Source organism: Alexandromys fortis, unplaced genomic scaffold (genome assembly GCF_014885135.2).
Source record: "Alexandromys fortis isolate MF-2015 unplaced genomic scaffold, M_Fortis_MF-2015_v1.1 scaffold_23, whole genome shotgun sequence".
NCBI lineage: Eukaryota > Metazoa > Chordata > Mammalia > Rodentia > Cricetidae > Alexandromys > Alexandromys fortis.
Genome location: NW_026067907.1, coordinates 15,208,262 through 15,223,887, shown reverse-complemented (window position 1 = coordinate 15,223,887; position 15,626 = coordinate 15,208,262). Strand labels below are relative to the sequence as shown.

The window sequence follows — 15,626 nt, the reverse complement described above, 5'->3', positions numbered from 1 at the left end:
GTCTCCAGTGGCAGTACAGACCATGAACATCACAGGGCTCTCTGTAACTGCACAGGCCACAAACACCATTATAGCATAGGCCAAGGACATCAGCACAATTTCAGGTGACAACGAAGGTCCCTCATATCAGCATGGATTCAGGCTGTAGCACAGACTACAGGCATTGCATGGCTTTTGATGGTATCGCAGGTTGTGGACATTGACACAGACTCCAGTGGAACCATGGACCTAGACATCACCGTGGCCTCAGGTGGCAGCACAGGCCGCTCAAATCAACATGACTCCAAGCGGCAGGAAGGCCTGCGGACATTAACATGGTTTCAGGGATCAGCTGAGACAACTGGATACTGCATGGCCCTCGGCTTCCTTTCTCATGTCTTAGAAAATTTAGAGTTCTAGCAAGCAGCTCTGTCTAAGCCAAAAGCACAAATTTTAATGTGTGCCCAGACAGACTCAAGGAACTGCTATCTACATAATACCACATAGAAACCTACTTATTTTTTTTAATGCAGAACTATGATATGTATATTTCTTTAAAGGCTCATAAAAGCTGGTTTGATTGTTTCCATGACTGTCAGTGTCATTTGAAAGGGTGAGTTTTTTTTCTGCATGCTGTAGATTTTTTTTTGCTTTTAAAGCAGAAATTAAGCCCTTCCTATGATGTTTTGAGCCTTGAGGGAAACCCTAGTTGGCTTGGTTTCCTTGATGTGAATCACTTTGACCTGTGGTACAAGTTCTCTGTATAAAATGTTGAGGTAAAGGTTGTGAAGGATTTCAGCCAACATCGTCCCCCTCACATGGTATCCAAAATGTGATGAAGTGTATAAGACACTATATGAGAATGCAGACAAATGATTTTACCATATATTGTTTATCTCATGTTTTTAACTTTGCATTATTTTAACCTATAAGCATAAACACATAAGAATAAAATGGATAAACTGTTTATTATGTTAATTATTTAATGATTTTTCAGTATTCTTCATCATTCCATAATACATGCAAACAATTCAGAAACAAAACATGTGTATTGGGAGTTGGGCATATAGCTCAGTGACAGAGCACTTGCTTAATGTGTGCAAGGCCCAAGGCCCTTGTCATGAGCACACACATACACACACAAAAATTTATTGCTTAAAAAACTATTGTCAGGTTACAGAAAATAAGGAATGTCATTCTTAAATATAACAAACAGTAATACTTCTGAATAATAGAATCATATTTCTCCAAAACCTTTCATCTACATTTTCATTTTGATAAATTTAATAAATTCAGGATTATACCTAATGAGTTATTTTGAATTAATTAATAGTATTTTGTAATGCTTAACTTATCATGTACTCGTACTGAATATAAATAATAAATGATATGAAAAAATAACACCAGGCCAGTGTTCATGTTATTTAAATCTGTAAGATTACTTTTACAAATTTGACTTGGACTTGTTTACCATGAGAACCATCACCTCTGGCACATCTCATTTTTCTTCCAAGGAGGAGTTGAAAAAAGTTTGTGAATTTCTATTCCAAAAAGCCTAAATTGTAGAATTAAGTAAAATTTTATTCAATCTAGTTCAAAGCTCTCATTTTATTTGAAGAAAAATGTTGATTATCAAATGCCACACAGCAAGTGAATGGAACAGATAGATTGTAACCTCTTAAATATGTATTTACAACAGTATGCAATGCAATGCAATGGTGATCATATTGAAGTTTAGAAATATATCTGTCTTTTAAACAGAATTAGTATAGTCAATAATTCTAGTTGTCTTTTTAAAAATTCTTATCACTTTTACATTTTCTCAACTCCAATATTTTATATACTCTTTATATGACACCCTAAAATTATCCTGTAAGCAAATTTGGAATTCCAGACCTGAAATTCTAGGTTACCATATATCCTGCAACTTTAATAAATAAGCTACATCATTTCATACACCGTACTTAGAAAAACATACATAGATTCACCTGGAAAAGGGGAATTGACAATATCACCTGACAAAATTGGGAACATGGGAGTGGGGGGAAGAAGAGAGGGTAGAAGGGGAAGAGGAGGAGAGAAGGGGAAGGGGGAAGAAAACTTGAAGGAACAGGATAGTTGAAATGGAGGAAGGACAGAGATGAGAGCAAGGAAAGAGATTATTTTGATTGAAAGAGCCATTAAAAGGCTAGCGAGAAACCTGGCACTAGAGAAATTCCAAGAAATCTACAATGATGGCCCCAGCTAAGAGCCTAAGCAATAGAGGAGAAGGGGCCTGATCTTGACTTGTCCTGTATTCAGACTGATAAATATCTTAAATATCTCCATAGAACCTTTATCCAGCAACTGATGGAAACAGAGGCAAGAGACCAATATTGGAGGACTGGACTGAGCTCCCAAAGTCCAGTTGAAGAGTGGGAGCAATGAGAATATGAACAAAGAGGTCAAGGCCATAAAGGGGACACCCATTGAAATAGTTTACCTTAGCTAATGGGAGCTCACCAACTCCAGCTGGACAGGGAAGGAACCAGCATAGGCCCAAACTAGTCCCTTTGAAGGTGGGTGGCAGTTGTATGGCTGGACAGACTGCAGGACCACTGGCAGTGGAACCAGGATTTATCCCAACTGCTTGTACTGGCTTTTGGGGGAACTATTTTCTTTGGGTAAATACCTAATCAGCCTAGACATAGTAGGAAGGGCCTTGAACCTTCCCCAGAGCAATGTGCCTTACCCTCTCTGAGGAGTGGCTAGGTGGTGTGGGGGGATAGGTGGAGGGAATTGGAGGAGGGGAGGGAGTGGGAACTGGGATTGGTATGTAAAATGAAAAAAGATTGCTTGTTTTCTTTATAAAAAAATAAAAGAAATTTTTAAAAAGCTGAATAGCCAATAACTAAGCAAAGGAGGGATACATGGGGCTGGAGGGCAGAGAGAATAAGTAGGAGTAGGGATCTAGGCCGGAGAGGAGATAGGAGCAAAAGATGAGGGAGAAAATAAGGGGCTGCCGAGAACCAGCCACCCAGGCAGTCACCAGTCAGCCAGATAAGGAGGAAGCAGGGAAGTAGGACATATGGAAGGAAGGAGAGGTAAAAAGCCCCAAGGCAAATGTAGGCGAAGGGAAACAGGTTAAAATAGCTTACAAGAGCTACTGGGACAAGCCTAAATGAAGGCTGAGCATTCATAACTAATAATAATCTTCGTGTCATGATTTGGGGGCTGGCAGTCTAAGAAAGCCTGTTACACACAGGGGTTAATCCTATCACAAGAAATTGCCAGCACCTAGAAGACAGTTCTGAAACACGTCTTTCTCTAGTGTCTTCCAAGAGCGCCTGTGTTGATGGAGGCAGCTTGTTTGTTCCCAGCCACCCAGACTCCTAAAATAATCACTCAGAAACTATATTATTTGCAATACTGTTTGGCCAATAGCTTAAGTGTCTTTTTAGATAGCTCATTATCTTAAATTAACCCATTTCTATTCACCTGTGTATTACCACGTGACTGTGGCTTACCAGCAAGGTTCTGCCTGGCGTCTGTCTCTGGCGAGGCTACATGTTTTCTGACTCTGCCTTTTTTCTCCCGGCATTCAGTTTAGTTTACCTGCAGCCCCACTCTGCCAAACCATTGGCCAAAAGCAGCTTCTTTATTTGTTAACCAATAAAAGCAACACACATACAGAAGGACTTCCCACACCACATCTGTTCTTGACACTACCTAGAACTTAGACTTATATCCTCTAGGAGTTTGCTACAACAAATTCTACAAAGTCATGCAGATTTCAGAGGTCTTTGTGGTATTCTTAGCAAACTAATATTGATGCTTCTTTAGATTTACTTTTCATCTTTAGTAGTTACATTATATCAAAATTCAAGGTCTAGTCATATATGTCTTGGTTTGTAATCTTAGTTATATTGCTTATTTATATTATCTTATATGCAAAGTTATATTGCATTTGAGGAGCTGTATCTTATTTTTTTCTGTATAAGTATTGTGGGCATTATCAAAATAGCACTAAAATATGTCTACCTTTCGTGGACATAAATTTTAAATTTGTAGTCAAATAACCTTACCCTTCTTTTACACGAAACAAAGGCAAACTCTTACCTCAGCCCTTCAAGACGATTGTTTAAGAAACCTCTTCATTTCTAGTGATTTCTGTTGAAATAGGAGCGGCGGGGCTGCGTCCCCAACACCCCGGCCGCTTGGCTAGCTTATGCCCGAAATAATAACACACAAACTGTATTCATTGAAACACTGCTTGGCCCATGAACTCTAGCCCTTACAGGCTAATTCTCGCACCTGGACTAGCCCATTTCTAATAGTGCGTGTAAGCACCCCAAGGTGCGCTTACCGGGAAGATTCTAACCTACGTCCATCCTGGGGAGCTTCATGCGTCTGCCTCAGAGCGCAGAGCTATCGTGTCTATCCGGCAGAGCTGAGCATGGTGTCTCTCCGGGAGCAGAGCAGAGTCTGACCTCACTTCCTCTTCCGCCCAGAATTCTATTCTGTTTACTCCTCCCATCTATGTTCCAAGCCATGAGGCCAAGCAGCTGGTTTATTATAACTTAACCAATGAAATCAACAGATTGATATATGACACTCCCACATCAGATTTCTTTAAAAATGCACAAAATACAGATTTAGCAAATGAGACATAAGAATTCTGAGGGCTTTCTGAGGAAAGTTTTTTTTATTTTCAAAAAGGAAACATGAAAGTCTCTTCTACTTCCTGCCCTTTTTCAGCTTCTGCCATTTGGACCACATGACAGCTAGACTTTCAGAAAAATCAATCACTCTGAGGTAAGGGCAGAAATGAGCAGCTGAAGATCAACATGTTTCTGGAATCCTTCTGTGTAATGACAGGTTTTCCTATTGAATGAAACAGGGAAATAAAAAGGAAAGGGGGACATGACTGCTCCTAGGAATGATGGAGAAGAAAGTGTAGATAAGGAGAGTGTAAGTGGAGGGAGGGACAGGGACATCTGGGAGAGAACAGACTGGACATGACCAGACTGAGTTGGGCCACGGGGAGAGGAGAGAGGGAAACCAGGTGTGGCAGCCAGGAGACAGGGGCAAGCAACCAAAATGTCTGGATTACACAGGGAAGAGCCTCTGGGGGGAGGGCAGTCCAACCCCTGGGCTGCAAAGTTTAGGGTAGGGGTCTGGGTATGCTAGCCCTACTCTGTATCAGAGAGAGACTAAGGGATGCTGAGAGAACCTGGCACCCAGGTGTGCTTTGATATGTTAAATGGGCACCTCATCTGTTTGTCCCCGGTTTGAAACTTAGCACTGATCTTTTAAACTATTTTGGTTCAGGGATTTTGGATTTTGTTGTCCAAAGCAGTTGAACTACTAGGTAGTTATTTCTTCCTGATAAAGATGAATCTTCTTGCTGATATCAGAGCTTTACATGAGTTATTTGGATTATCCTGCTTTTACAAATTTTTAAAAAATTTATATGACTTTAATCACCACCTGTCAATAGTCATTCTTTTTTTGTTAGGAAGCAGCATATTTCATGTATTTCAATATTGTAAAACAAATGACACTTTCAAATCTGTGTAAATTTGATAGGCAATATAAATTATTTATAAATAATTATATATATTATAAATAAATTATTAGTTATGGATATACACTCTTAAGAATGACAGTCACTGACACTAACTCCCTTGTATATGTTGGCAAGATCTAGCAATTTCCAGTGTACTGGTTTAGAACACAGACTGTTCCAGTCTCATAATCTACCTATTCTCATCTCATGATCTCTCACATACTTAATATGAGGTGTAGATTTACTGATCTATAGTAAATCAGGTACTCTATTTTAATTTAAAAAATTAGCATATCTATCAAAATCTATGTTGTTGATCTTCTTTACTTTAAATTGGAATAGTTTATTTAAATAAAAAAATTCTAATTTCAGCTGAAAAATTAAAATGTCATGGGTTTTAGTTTGACATGGCTTGCATGTGAAGGTGTGAGGGAAACTTCTTGATATTGGTTTTCTCCTTCTACTATGTAGGTTCCAGGACTTGGTGGCAAGGACCTTTCTTTACCTGCTAAACCAGCTTGCAGACCCATAACTTTAAAACAGTGTATCTATGGCAGTGGTTCTCAACTTTCCTAATGTTGTGAACCTTTAATACAGTGCCTTAAGTTGTAGTGACCCCCAACCACAAAGATTATTTTTATTGCTACTTCATTGTTGGAGGGAGGCTGCTTGTTGGTTTCCTACTGTTTAGCCCTGAAATAAAGACACAGAAACTGTATTAATTAAATCACTGCTTGGCCCATTAGCTCTAGCTTTTTATTTGCTAACTCTTACATATTAATTTAACCCATTTCTAGTAATCTATGTATCGCCACGTGGCTGTGGCTTACTGAGTAAAGTTCTGGCATTTGTCTTTGGTAGGTATACTTTGTGTTTGGAGCCTTGATGTGCTCCTCCAGAAGTTATTGTGAGTTAGAGTCAACCTGCTCTGCTGTAGAATTTATTGCTTCTATACTAGAGTCCCAATCTCTCTGTTTCTACTTTTTAAACTCCTGGGCTTTAATAACCACTACTATTCTTCATGTTGACAATGTTTTAGCATACACATATGTAAGAATATATGCCAGGTGCTGGTTGCACACAGCTTTAACCACAGCATTTGGGAGGTAGAGGCAGGTAGAACTCTGAGTTTGGGGCCAGTCTGGTCTATAGAGTGAGTTTCTGAATAGCCAGGGCTACTCAGAGAAACCCTGTCTTGAAAAACCAAAATCAATAATGATAATAAAATTAATAATAAAATAAAGAAAAAATACACAGCTTTTGTCATTCTAGTTCTAACTTAAATTAGCTTAGCATAATATTTTATCCATCTTGTAGTCGAAATTTTCTTTGGGCTGCCAACTCCCAAATAAAGACATGAAGACTTATTATTAATTATGAATGAGTGGCCATAGCTTAGGCCACTAGCTCTTTTCATTTATTTTAACCTGTTTCTAGTCACCTACATTTTTACCTTTCTTTTATTCTGTACGTCCTATTTTCCTGCTCCTTCCCTAGCTGTCTGTCTGGTCCCTGAAGTTTCCTTAGCATCTCTTTTCTGTCTTCCCCTGAGCATAAATTTCTCCTTTTCCTTACTCTCCCTGTGCAGAAGTCCTGCCTATACCACTTCCCTCGCTATTGGCCATTCGGTTTTTTATTATATCAATTAGGTGCCTTAGGCAGGCAAAGTAAAAACAGCAATACATCTTTACATAAATTAAACAAATGTAACACAACTTTACATATTTAAATATTCTACATCATTTTGCTATAGATAGTAGGACATTTCTTTTTATTTCTGAGTCACATTCATTGTGTGTGTGTGTGTGTATATATATATATATATATACATGCATCCAACTATTATTGGGTATCTAGTTTGATTTCTTAGCAAAACAGCATGGCTGTTAAGATACCTCTTTGAAAAGCAGGTATTTTCCTTTGGATATACACCTAGAAACAATACAGCCAGATTCTAGCACAGAGTATCCTGGGGATGTTCTCTACTATTTTCCATAACAGCTGTAATAATTTATGCTCTCATTTTTGTTTCTTTATAAACAAATGATAGTTATGCAGGGTGCTAATATTTTTCATTTCAAGTTATTAATATTTTTCTGTGTTATAATTTAAATGTTAAATAATATGCAGCAATGATTCTGAAAATGATAAGATGAATGAATTAGATAATGTTACCCTGCCTCCTCTGATAATAAATAGTAACTTTGTAATAACCTCAACTGTTAGAACATTAAAATAAAGAGGAGGATCTGTGTGGAAGAAAGATGGCATCAAAGAGAGAAATATAATAGATTGTGAGAGCAAAAACTCTGCAATCATTTTCTCTCAAAACACAGTATTTGACAGAGAGGGAAAAATACTATAAGGCTAGGCAGGATTCTGAAATATGTTGGTTTTATTTACTATTTGCCTTCAAAACAAAGTCCTGAGGCTGAATGGTCCTCCGGTACCTTTGCTTGTATTCCTGAATAGTAGAGATTGTTACTCTTTTTTAAAGATAAGGTGGGGGGAAGGCCCATGAGGGGCAGCAGTGGATCACCCAAGATCTTCACAGGGCCATTACAGGTGGGAGGCTGTGGCAGGTGAGAGAGAGGTTTGATATAGAATTTATTTAGTGGGTTATAGAGGGGAAAGGGGAAGAAGGGAGAAGAAAAGGAGGAAGATGAGAGACTGGGTGTGTGTGGGGGGGTGGAGAGGCAGCTGCCACCTCTTCAGAAGAGGGACATAGGGAGAGTTCAGATCTGCTTGGGAAGGGGAGAGTTGGGAGTGGGCAGGGCTTGTCTCTTAGTGGGACAGGGTATCCAGGTGACAGGCCAGCAGATCATAACAGAGATGATGTGCAAGAGGTTGGTAAAGAAATAGCCTTCTTGTCAAAGATGTCTCTTGGTTCCCCCGAATTTATGAATGCAAATTGTGAAACACTTTACCACAAAGTCTTCAGAGCTGGAAAAAATTAAAACAAAACCTAAGATAATGTGATTCACACTTAAAAGCATGATAGATTGTAGCTTACAGGTGAGGTGAAGTGATTTAACAAGCTGTGGAGTTTTAAAAATCTCTGCTCCTGAGTGCTCTGGCAACAAAAATAACACCAAAGCAACATAAAATGTCCTAATAATTTTGTCCCCGGCAATTTTATCTACTTCCCTTAGCCAAGAGGATGGGTTGGGGATAAGGGGGGACAGGGAGAGAAAAGCAAGAAGGGGAGGATTGGGGGAACTTGGGGAAACAGGAAGATTGGGATAAAGGAAGGTTGGATAGGGGAGCAGGGAAGCACATATCTTAGTTAAAAGAGCCACCTTAGTGTTGGCAAGAGACTTGAACCTAGAGTGGCTCCCAGGAGCCCAAGGCGATGTCCCCAGTTAGTCCCTTGGGAAGCTGAGGATAGGGAACCTGAACTGACCCTATCCTATAGCATTACTGACGAATATCTTTCATATCACCATAGAACCTTCATCTGGTGATGGATGGAGATAGAGACAGAGACCCACACTGGAGCACTGGACTGAGCTCCCAAGGTCCCAATGAGAAGCAGATGGAGGGAGAACACGAGCAAGGATGTCAGGACCACGGGGGGTGCACCCACCCACTGAGACAGTGGGGCTGATCTATTGGGAACTCACCAAAGCCAGCTGGACTGTGACTGAAACAGCATGGGATAAAACCGGACTCTCTGATCACGGCGAACAATGAGGACTGATGAGAAGCCAAGGTCAATGACAAGGGGTTTTGATCCTACTTCATGTTCTGGCTTGGTGGGAGCCTAGCCAGTTTGGACATTCACCTTCCTAGACATGGACGGAGGGGGGAGGACCTTGGACTTTCCACAGGGAACCATGACTGCTCTTTGGATAGGAGAGGGGGGGTGAGAGGAGTGGGGGGAGGGGGAGAGAGAGGAGGGAGGGGGAGAAGATTGGGGGGAGGGGGAGGGAAATGAAAGGCTGGGAGGAGGCGGAAACTTTTTTTTCTTATTCTCAATAAAAAAAAAGAAAAAGAAAAAAAATGTCCTAATAAAAGAGGAGTTTCTTATTTAAGCAATACCAATGTGAACCAGGCCCATTTCAACAAAGTTCCTATGGTTCACTTTCTATTTTTGGTCTGAATTGCTCTGAGATGGCGACCGGCCTAAGAGCTCAGCCTATCTTTCACAGGGAAGCAGCGCTGAAAGATCATGTATTGACCACAAACAAACAAACCCATTGGAGACGTTCAATATAAAGACCTTCACTGGAAAGGTTTTTATACGGGCAGTAAATTAGAACTCTAAACATTATAGTGTAGTTATTTGAACTATTTAGGAATTAGGACACATAGCCCTAAAAAGCGAAGGCAAAGGATTGCCCCACAGAACTTGCATTCTTAAGAGAAAGGCTGGTAAACAATTAGCTTTTTGACAGCTATGAGTACTCTGAAGAAAACAGCAGGAGAAATCTTTATAGTCTGCTGTGCTTGTTGCTATTTTAGGTGTGGTCAGAGGATTCTCAGCAGGGGTGACATCCGAGCTAAGAAAATGACAGGAAGAAGCAAGCAAACAAAACACCAAGCTGTGGAACAGTTTTGCAAGGAATGGCTAACAATGCTGAATGAAACCTGGCAACTTCTCGGAAATTCATGAAGGCCTCAAGGGCCAGCAAAGGACAGGTGTGTTGATGACGACCCAGAGTTAGGTAAGGAGTTTGGGGTTACTCCAAGTACAGTTGGTATTCATAGGACATTGTAAATCTGGAGAGGGGAGTAAGGGTTTGGACATCTTAAAAATATTGCATTTCGGTTTTACTTCTTTGAACGTAATTCAAATTTCCTTACCGGTCGAACAACATCTCTGCCTCCCCCCCCCCCCTTTTTTTGCCCCGGATATTTGTGCAAGTTCAGGTTTGTTTGCACCAGACGCCAGGGTTGACAGCCAGGGAGGAGTGTGTGACAGTTGGCTAGCGTTGGGAGGCCTAGGCCAAGCCAAGTCGCTGCAGGGGCCGAGGCAGTGCGCGGGGTGGGGAGAGGGGGAGAGGAGCTTTGCTGCTGGGTGGGAGGGTTAGCGGCCTAATCACCGGGTGCTGGCGTCCCTCGGTCGGAGAGGGAAGAGCAAACACCTTTGAGAGCCTTCTCGGGGCTCTCGGGCCGCACGGTGTCTAGGGGTCTCCTCAGCTAGTGGGGGCTGCCCCGATTTGGCACCGGAAACAATGGAGACTGTGGGCCCGAAGCAATGGCGCGAGTACTGGGGGAAGGAGAAATTTAGCTCCCTCCGGTCTAGCTCTGCGGGGCCAGGCCGCGGATCTTGATGGTTGTGAGCAAGGGTGTCGCAGGTGTCGAGTTTAGCGTGGACTAGCGGCGGGCCTCTGCCCACAACCTCTTCGCGCACAGTCCGTTCTCCTGTATCCCGCGCCGGGTTTTGTGATCTGCTCTTCATCTCTGGGCCCGGCCCTGAGCAAAAAGCTTAGAACTGGCCAGGGACCCTCCTTCCCTGCGGCCGGGGTTTTGTAGCGGCAGCGGCAGCGGCAGCAGCAGCAGCAGCCAGGCGCTCTGCTTCTGGAAGGAAGTCCTGCCGACCAGCGCCGCAAGGCTCACGCCAGCGGCTAGGAAGAGCGCTGTCCCGGGGTCTAGCCTCCGGCAGAGACCGACGCTCCCCCGCCCCGCGCTATCCATCCCATCCGTCATCACTAGCTGCGTTTCCGGGCTCAGCGCTGGGACTGCTGCACCCGGAACACAGCCACAGCCGTACGCCGTAGGTGCACCATTTGTCGGAACCGGGGTGCAGCTAGGCAGCACCGACATCTCGGTGCCCTCAAGTATGCCGCTGTGGGCGGGGCCTCTCCAAGCCCCGCCCTAGCCCCGCCCCTCCTGGCGGTGTGGGCCAGGGGTTGAGCTGAGCTCAGCGTCCACGCCTCAGTGGGGCTTCGGCAGCAGTTGCGAAAACCCGGAACGAAGGTGTTGTTTCCGCGCGGGGGAGCGGCGCCGCCCCTCGCCGCACCTCCCCGGCAGCCCTCGGAGGCCACGCTGGGCATGCTCAGTCGGCAGGGCCGCTTCAGCTCGGTAGTAGGAAGCTTGGGCCGCTTGGCTCGTGAGGACCCGCGGTGAGGCGAAGATGGAGCCCTTCACCAATGGTAAGTGGCTAGTCCGAGACTCGGATTCCTCGGCTTCCAGGGTTCAGAGGGTCAGTTGTGGCACGGGGGTCGGGCTGCCCGGTGTCCCTGCCCAGGGTTTCCCAGGAGGACTGGGGGCGGCGGACGGGCCAGGGGCGGCTAGGGCGGGCGTGAAGGTCAGCCCGCTCCCGGGGGCCAGCACCGAGCCTCCAGGTGAGGCGGTGGCAAAGTTTGGGATGCTTGGGCGGAGGAAGGGGCGGCGGCAAAGTTGGCAACCGCGTTGGTCCCTGGGGAGGCGGCCACGGCCCGGATAAGCGGCGCCCTGGAGAAACCCAACTCGTGCTGGGAGCCTGGAGCTGTCCGCCCGTCCTCCAGCGAGCTGCTAGCTTGCCTTTCCGTAACAGGGCGGGGTGGGGCCGCGGGCCGGACAGCGTTGATTTAGTGCACCGCAAGGAAGGAAACTTACCCGAGGCGGTTGGTACTACTCGGTGCAGTGAAGGTGCCGCCGGGTATTGCCATCTTTTTCTCTGCAGCTGCTGAGCACTCCGCCGGAAGACCAAGCTTCTTCTTGTTCTTCTTCTTCTTGTTCTTCTTCTTGTTCTTCTTCTTCCTCTTCCTCTCCTCCTCCTTCTTCTACTTTTTTTTTTAAACCAGCTGGGAATACTGGTCTTCTACTCGGAGACCCATTGAATATCACTCATTTGGTAACAGGGGATGAAAGTCAAAGCAGCCCAGTCCAGAAAACAGCCCTAACCTTTCACTCCACGACTTTTGTCTGGGCCAGAAGTGCTGGAGTCACAATATTTTAGGGGTGAGGTGTCTCATCATTTTATGATATGTGGAGTCTCCGTTAGGATGTACAGTAAGAAAACTGCTAATAAACGGTAGGACGTACTGAAATTAGAGGGTCCACTCTTGTAGTTGGCATATATATCCGGTGTGGTTTAGTTACTTCAGGTAGGGGACTGGGAGAGGTGTTGCACACTGTCCGCTGTCCTTCCCAACTTTGTGTGTGTTTAACTTCATTCCTGGGCTGTGACCTACTCATTATGTTCTCCTTTCCCCTCATTCAGAATGCTGGGTTCTACTGCCATCTTTCTGTCTGCAATGTTTAGTTAGGCTTAGTGATGACAGCTTTAACTCTGTATATTTTTTTTCTCATTTGTGTTCTATTTGTAATAACCAAAGCTCTAAGAATAGTATGGTAAAATTATGCCGAGAATTAAGTCAGATTTGAGCTGAACGTCACCAAAGAGACCATCTAGTACTTGAATGTAAAATATGCTTTAAAAACGGATATTAGGTTCTTGCAAATCGGTATTTGAAGGCTTTGTCTTTCTTTTAGGCAGTATTCTTGAAGCCCCCTTGTTTGTAGGAATTTACATTTCACCCAAATGAAAACAGTTTCTACACAACAAGCATGAGTCATTACTTAGTCAGGTTTAAAGCTGGTTGATTTACTGAACTTTCCCCTGCAGAATTAAAGTGCATTCTCACACCTTAAAGTCTTTTCTCCTCCCGTAGAATATCCTCCTTTAGATGTATTTGCAAATTGTCTCATTTGGGAGGACAGCGGAAAAATCCTAGAGCAAAATAAAGAGGCAAAGGTTCAACTTATATATAGGAAGTTGAATTTCTAATTTTTTTCTGTCTATCCAATTTTCATAGTTGATGCTGGAGACTAGCTGGCAGTGTGTCATTTGAGTTAATGTGATCTTATTCCTTTCACAAGGAAAATAGGAACTGCAACATATAAAGTCAAGAACAGCTTGGATACTGCTAATTTAAGGTGCTTTGAAGACTTTAAGGTGGACTAGGTATTCAAAACCTTTGAAAGTTTTTGTTGTAGAATTTTCTAGTGTTTTCAAATATAATATATAATGGAAACTTTATTTTTGTATTTAATTGTTTTGAGTGCATAACATGCACATGTAATTCTATAGGTGGTCTCTTACAGGCTACTTTATCATCTTAGAATGTGTGATTGAAGGATTTATCAAGCTTAAGATTGGCTTTTGTTATACATTGGTCCTCTTTTAGTAAATCTTTCTCATTTTCATGTCCTTGTATGTCCCTGCATAAAGAGACATGTATGGGTGTGTAGTAAAGAATAGTTTCAGTAACTCTAGACCCAGGGCTTTCTTAAAATACTATCAGTAGTTCATTCACTGACCTACAAGTTTGTAAAGAACATGAATTCAGCTTTGTCATTCCAGCCTTCAGTACTCACTGGTTTCTGTACTTCCCTCTTTTCTGTGAAATGTGCTGCTGTTGTGTCGTTTTTTTGAGCCTGGATCTCTCCCAAAGTGATGTGATGGGTTCACGTGTTAAGTATCCATCTGTCCAGCTAATAACCGTTGGGCCCATTTAAAATTCATCTTTCTAGAAAAGACCTATGCGGATGGACTTCTGTGCTAGGAATTCCTGTTTGACTCAGGAAATATTTTTGGCCTTGACCTTAAGAGGGACTGTTACCACACTGAAGACTGGTCTGGCTTTGGTTCTCCGGTGACTTTTTATGGGTAGAGGAATGTGTTGACTAGTATTTAAGATTGGTTTGACAGTAGTTGCCTCATACTGGTCAGCAGGTATAGGTGAAACCTTTGGGAGTAGTGACCTGGTTCTTTACCAGCATCACAGAAAGTTGATGGAAACGCTCTAGGTTTTCTGAGAGAGATACTATATTAAGACAGCTAATTATTTGATGCCCATTTGCCTTTATCCTCATTTGTTTAGGATATTTCATAATAACTTAAATTTGTGTTATGAAATGCTAAAATGTCAGGACTCAATTGCAAAATCTGGTTGAGGAGGTCCAGGATCATGTCTGGAAATCTCTGAATGCATTTTGAAGCTACTTGAAATATTTAATTAAAGAGAGTTCGGGGGAGATTTATCAGATTTAACAAATATACTTTACAAACATAGGGGATGAATTAATTTCCTGTTATTACTTAGTATATGTTTTGCTTACAAATGCTAGTTTGTGGTATGATTGCAAGTAAATCTAGCGGTTTGAAAATAATTGATGTTTTGAAGTGCTGTAACAAAAATCTAGTAGAGGTTGTCATTTTTATATGAATTATTTCGCCTCCACACAAGTCATTTTATTACTGTACACTGGTACATAAACAAGGGAGACCTCCTGTCTTTCAGAATTGGGAGTGTTTATTTTTAGGTTGTTATCCAGTTGAAAGTGTTTTTTAGCTTTTAAAATGGAAAGTCTTGACAAGAAATTATTTATGTATGAATTCTAAAGCAGCATAAAATTGTGATGCCATCTTTCATCTTATAAATAACAGCTGTCTTATAGATATGTATATCTTTCTAAAAACAAGTTTATAGTATCATCTTAAAAATGAGAGCTTACTATGTACCATTCACGTGTACCTTAATATATATATATGCCGGGAAATTGCATTTGCTCTGTGGCAGATTACTTCATCGAAAGAAAACTCATTAAAGTTTTTCTGTAGTAGGATATGAATTAAATGTGTATGTCTTTTCCCTTTATGCTTTGTCGTTTAAATTTCAGTTGGGGAAATCTGATATAGAAATTAAGGGTTAGCCAGAGTCATGGCCCATGCCTTTAATCCCAGCACTCAGGGAGATGGAGGCAGGTGAACCTCCATCTGGCTCTGGACTAGGCTGGTTCACGTAGCAAGTTCCAGGCTATAAAATGAAACCTTGCCTCAAACAACAATAACAACAGCAACAACAAAGAAATCAAGGATTGTAAAAAATAGGTAGATAGGGTAGCTAGAAAGTAGTCCAGTTTAAACTAGGAAGCAGTGTTAGAACATCTTTGTTATTATGTATTGATTTTCAAATGTGTCTTAAGACAGAATCAAAGAGCATATTTTAGAAACTATTATAGCAATGGCTGTTATTTATCTGTGTGTGATCTTTGAGAACTCAATCTGAAAGAGATATAACCAAAAAGAAAAGGAGTTATTGCCGGGCGGTGGTGGCACACACCTTAAATCCTAGCACTCGGGGGGCAGAGGCAGGCAATCTCTGTG

The 15,626-nt window shown here is 42.3% G+C and overlaps 1 protein-coding gene across 1 annotated transcript in view; it reads left to right on the top strand.

Annotated features, from left to right (window-relative positions):
- The first annotated feature begins 11,421 nt into the window (after positions 1-11,421).
- Positions 11,422-15,626, top strand: part of Lnpep (leucyl and cystinyl aminopeptidase) — an 80,622-nt gene continuing 76,417 nt past the window's right edge. The window contains exon 1 of the mRNA XM_050135676.1: positions 11,422-11,625. Within this exon, the coding sequence (XP_049991633.1) occupies positions 11,607-11,625 (19 nt within the window). The 5' untranslated portion in view covers positions 11,422-11,606. The remainder of the gene's footprint in view (positions 11,626-15,626) is intronic.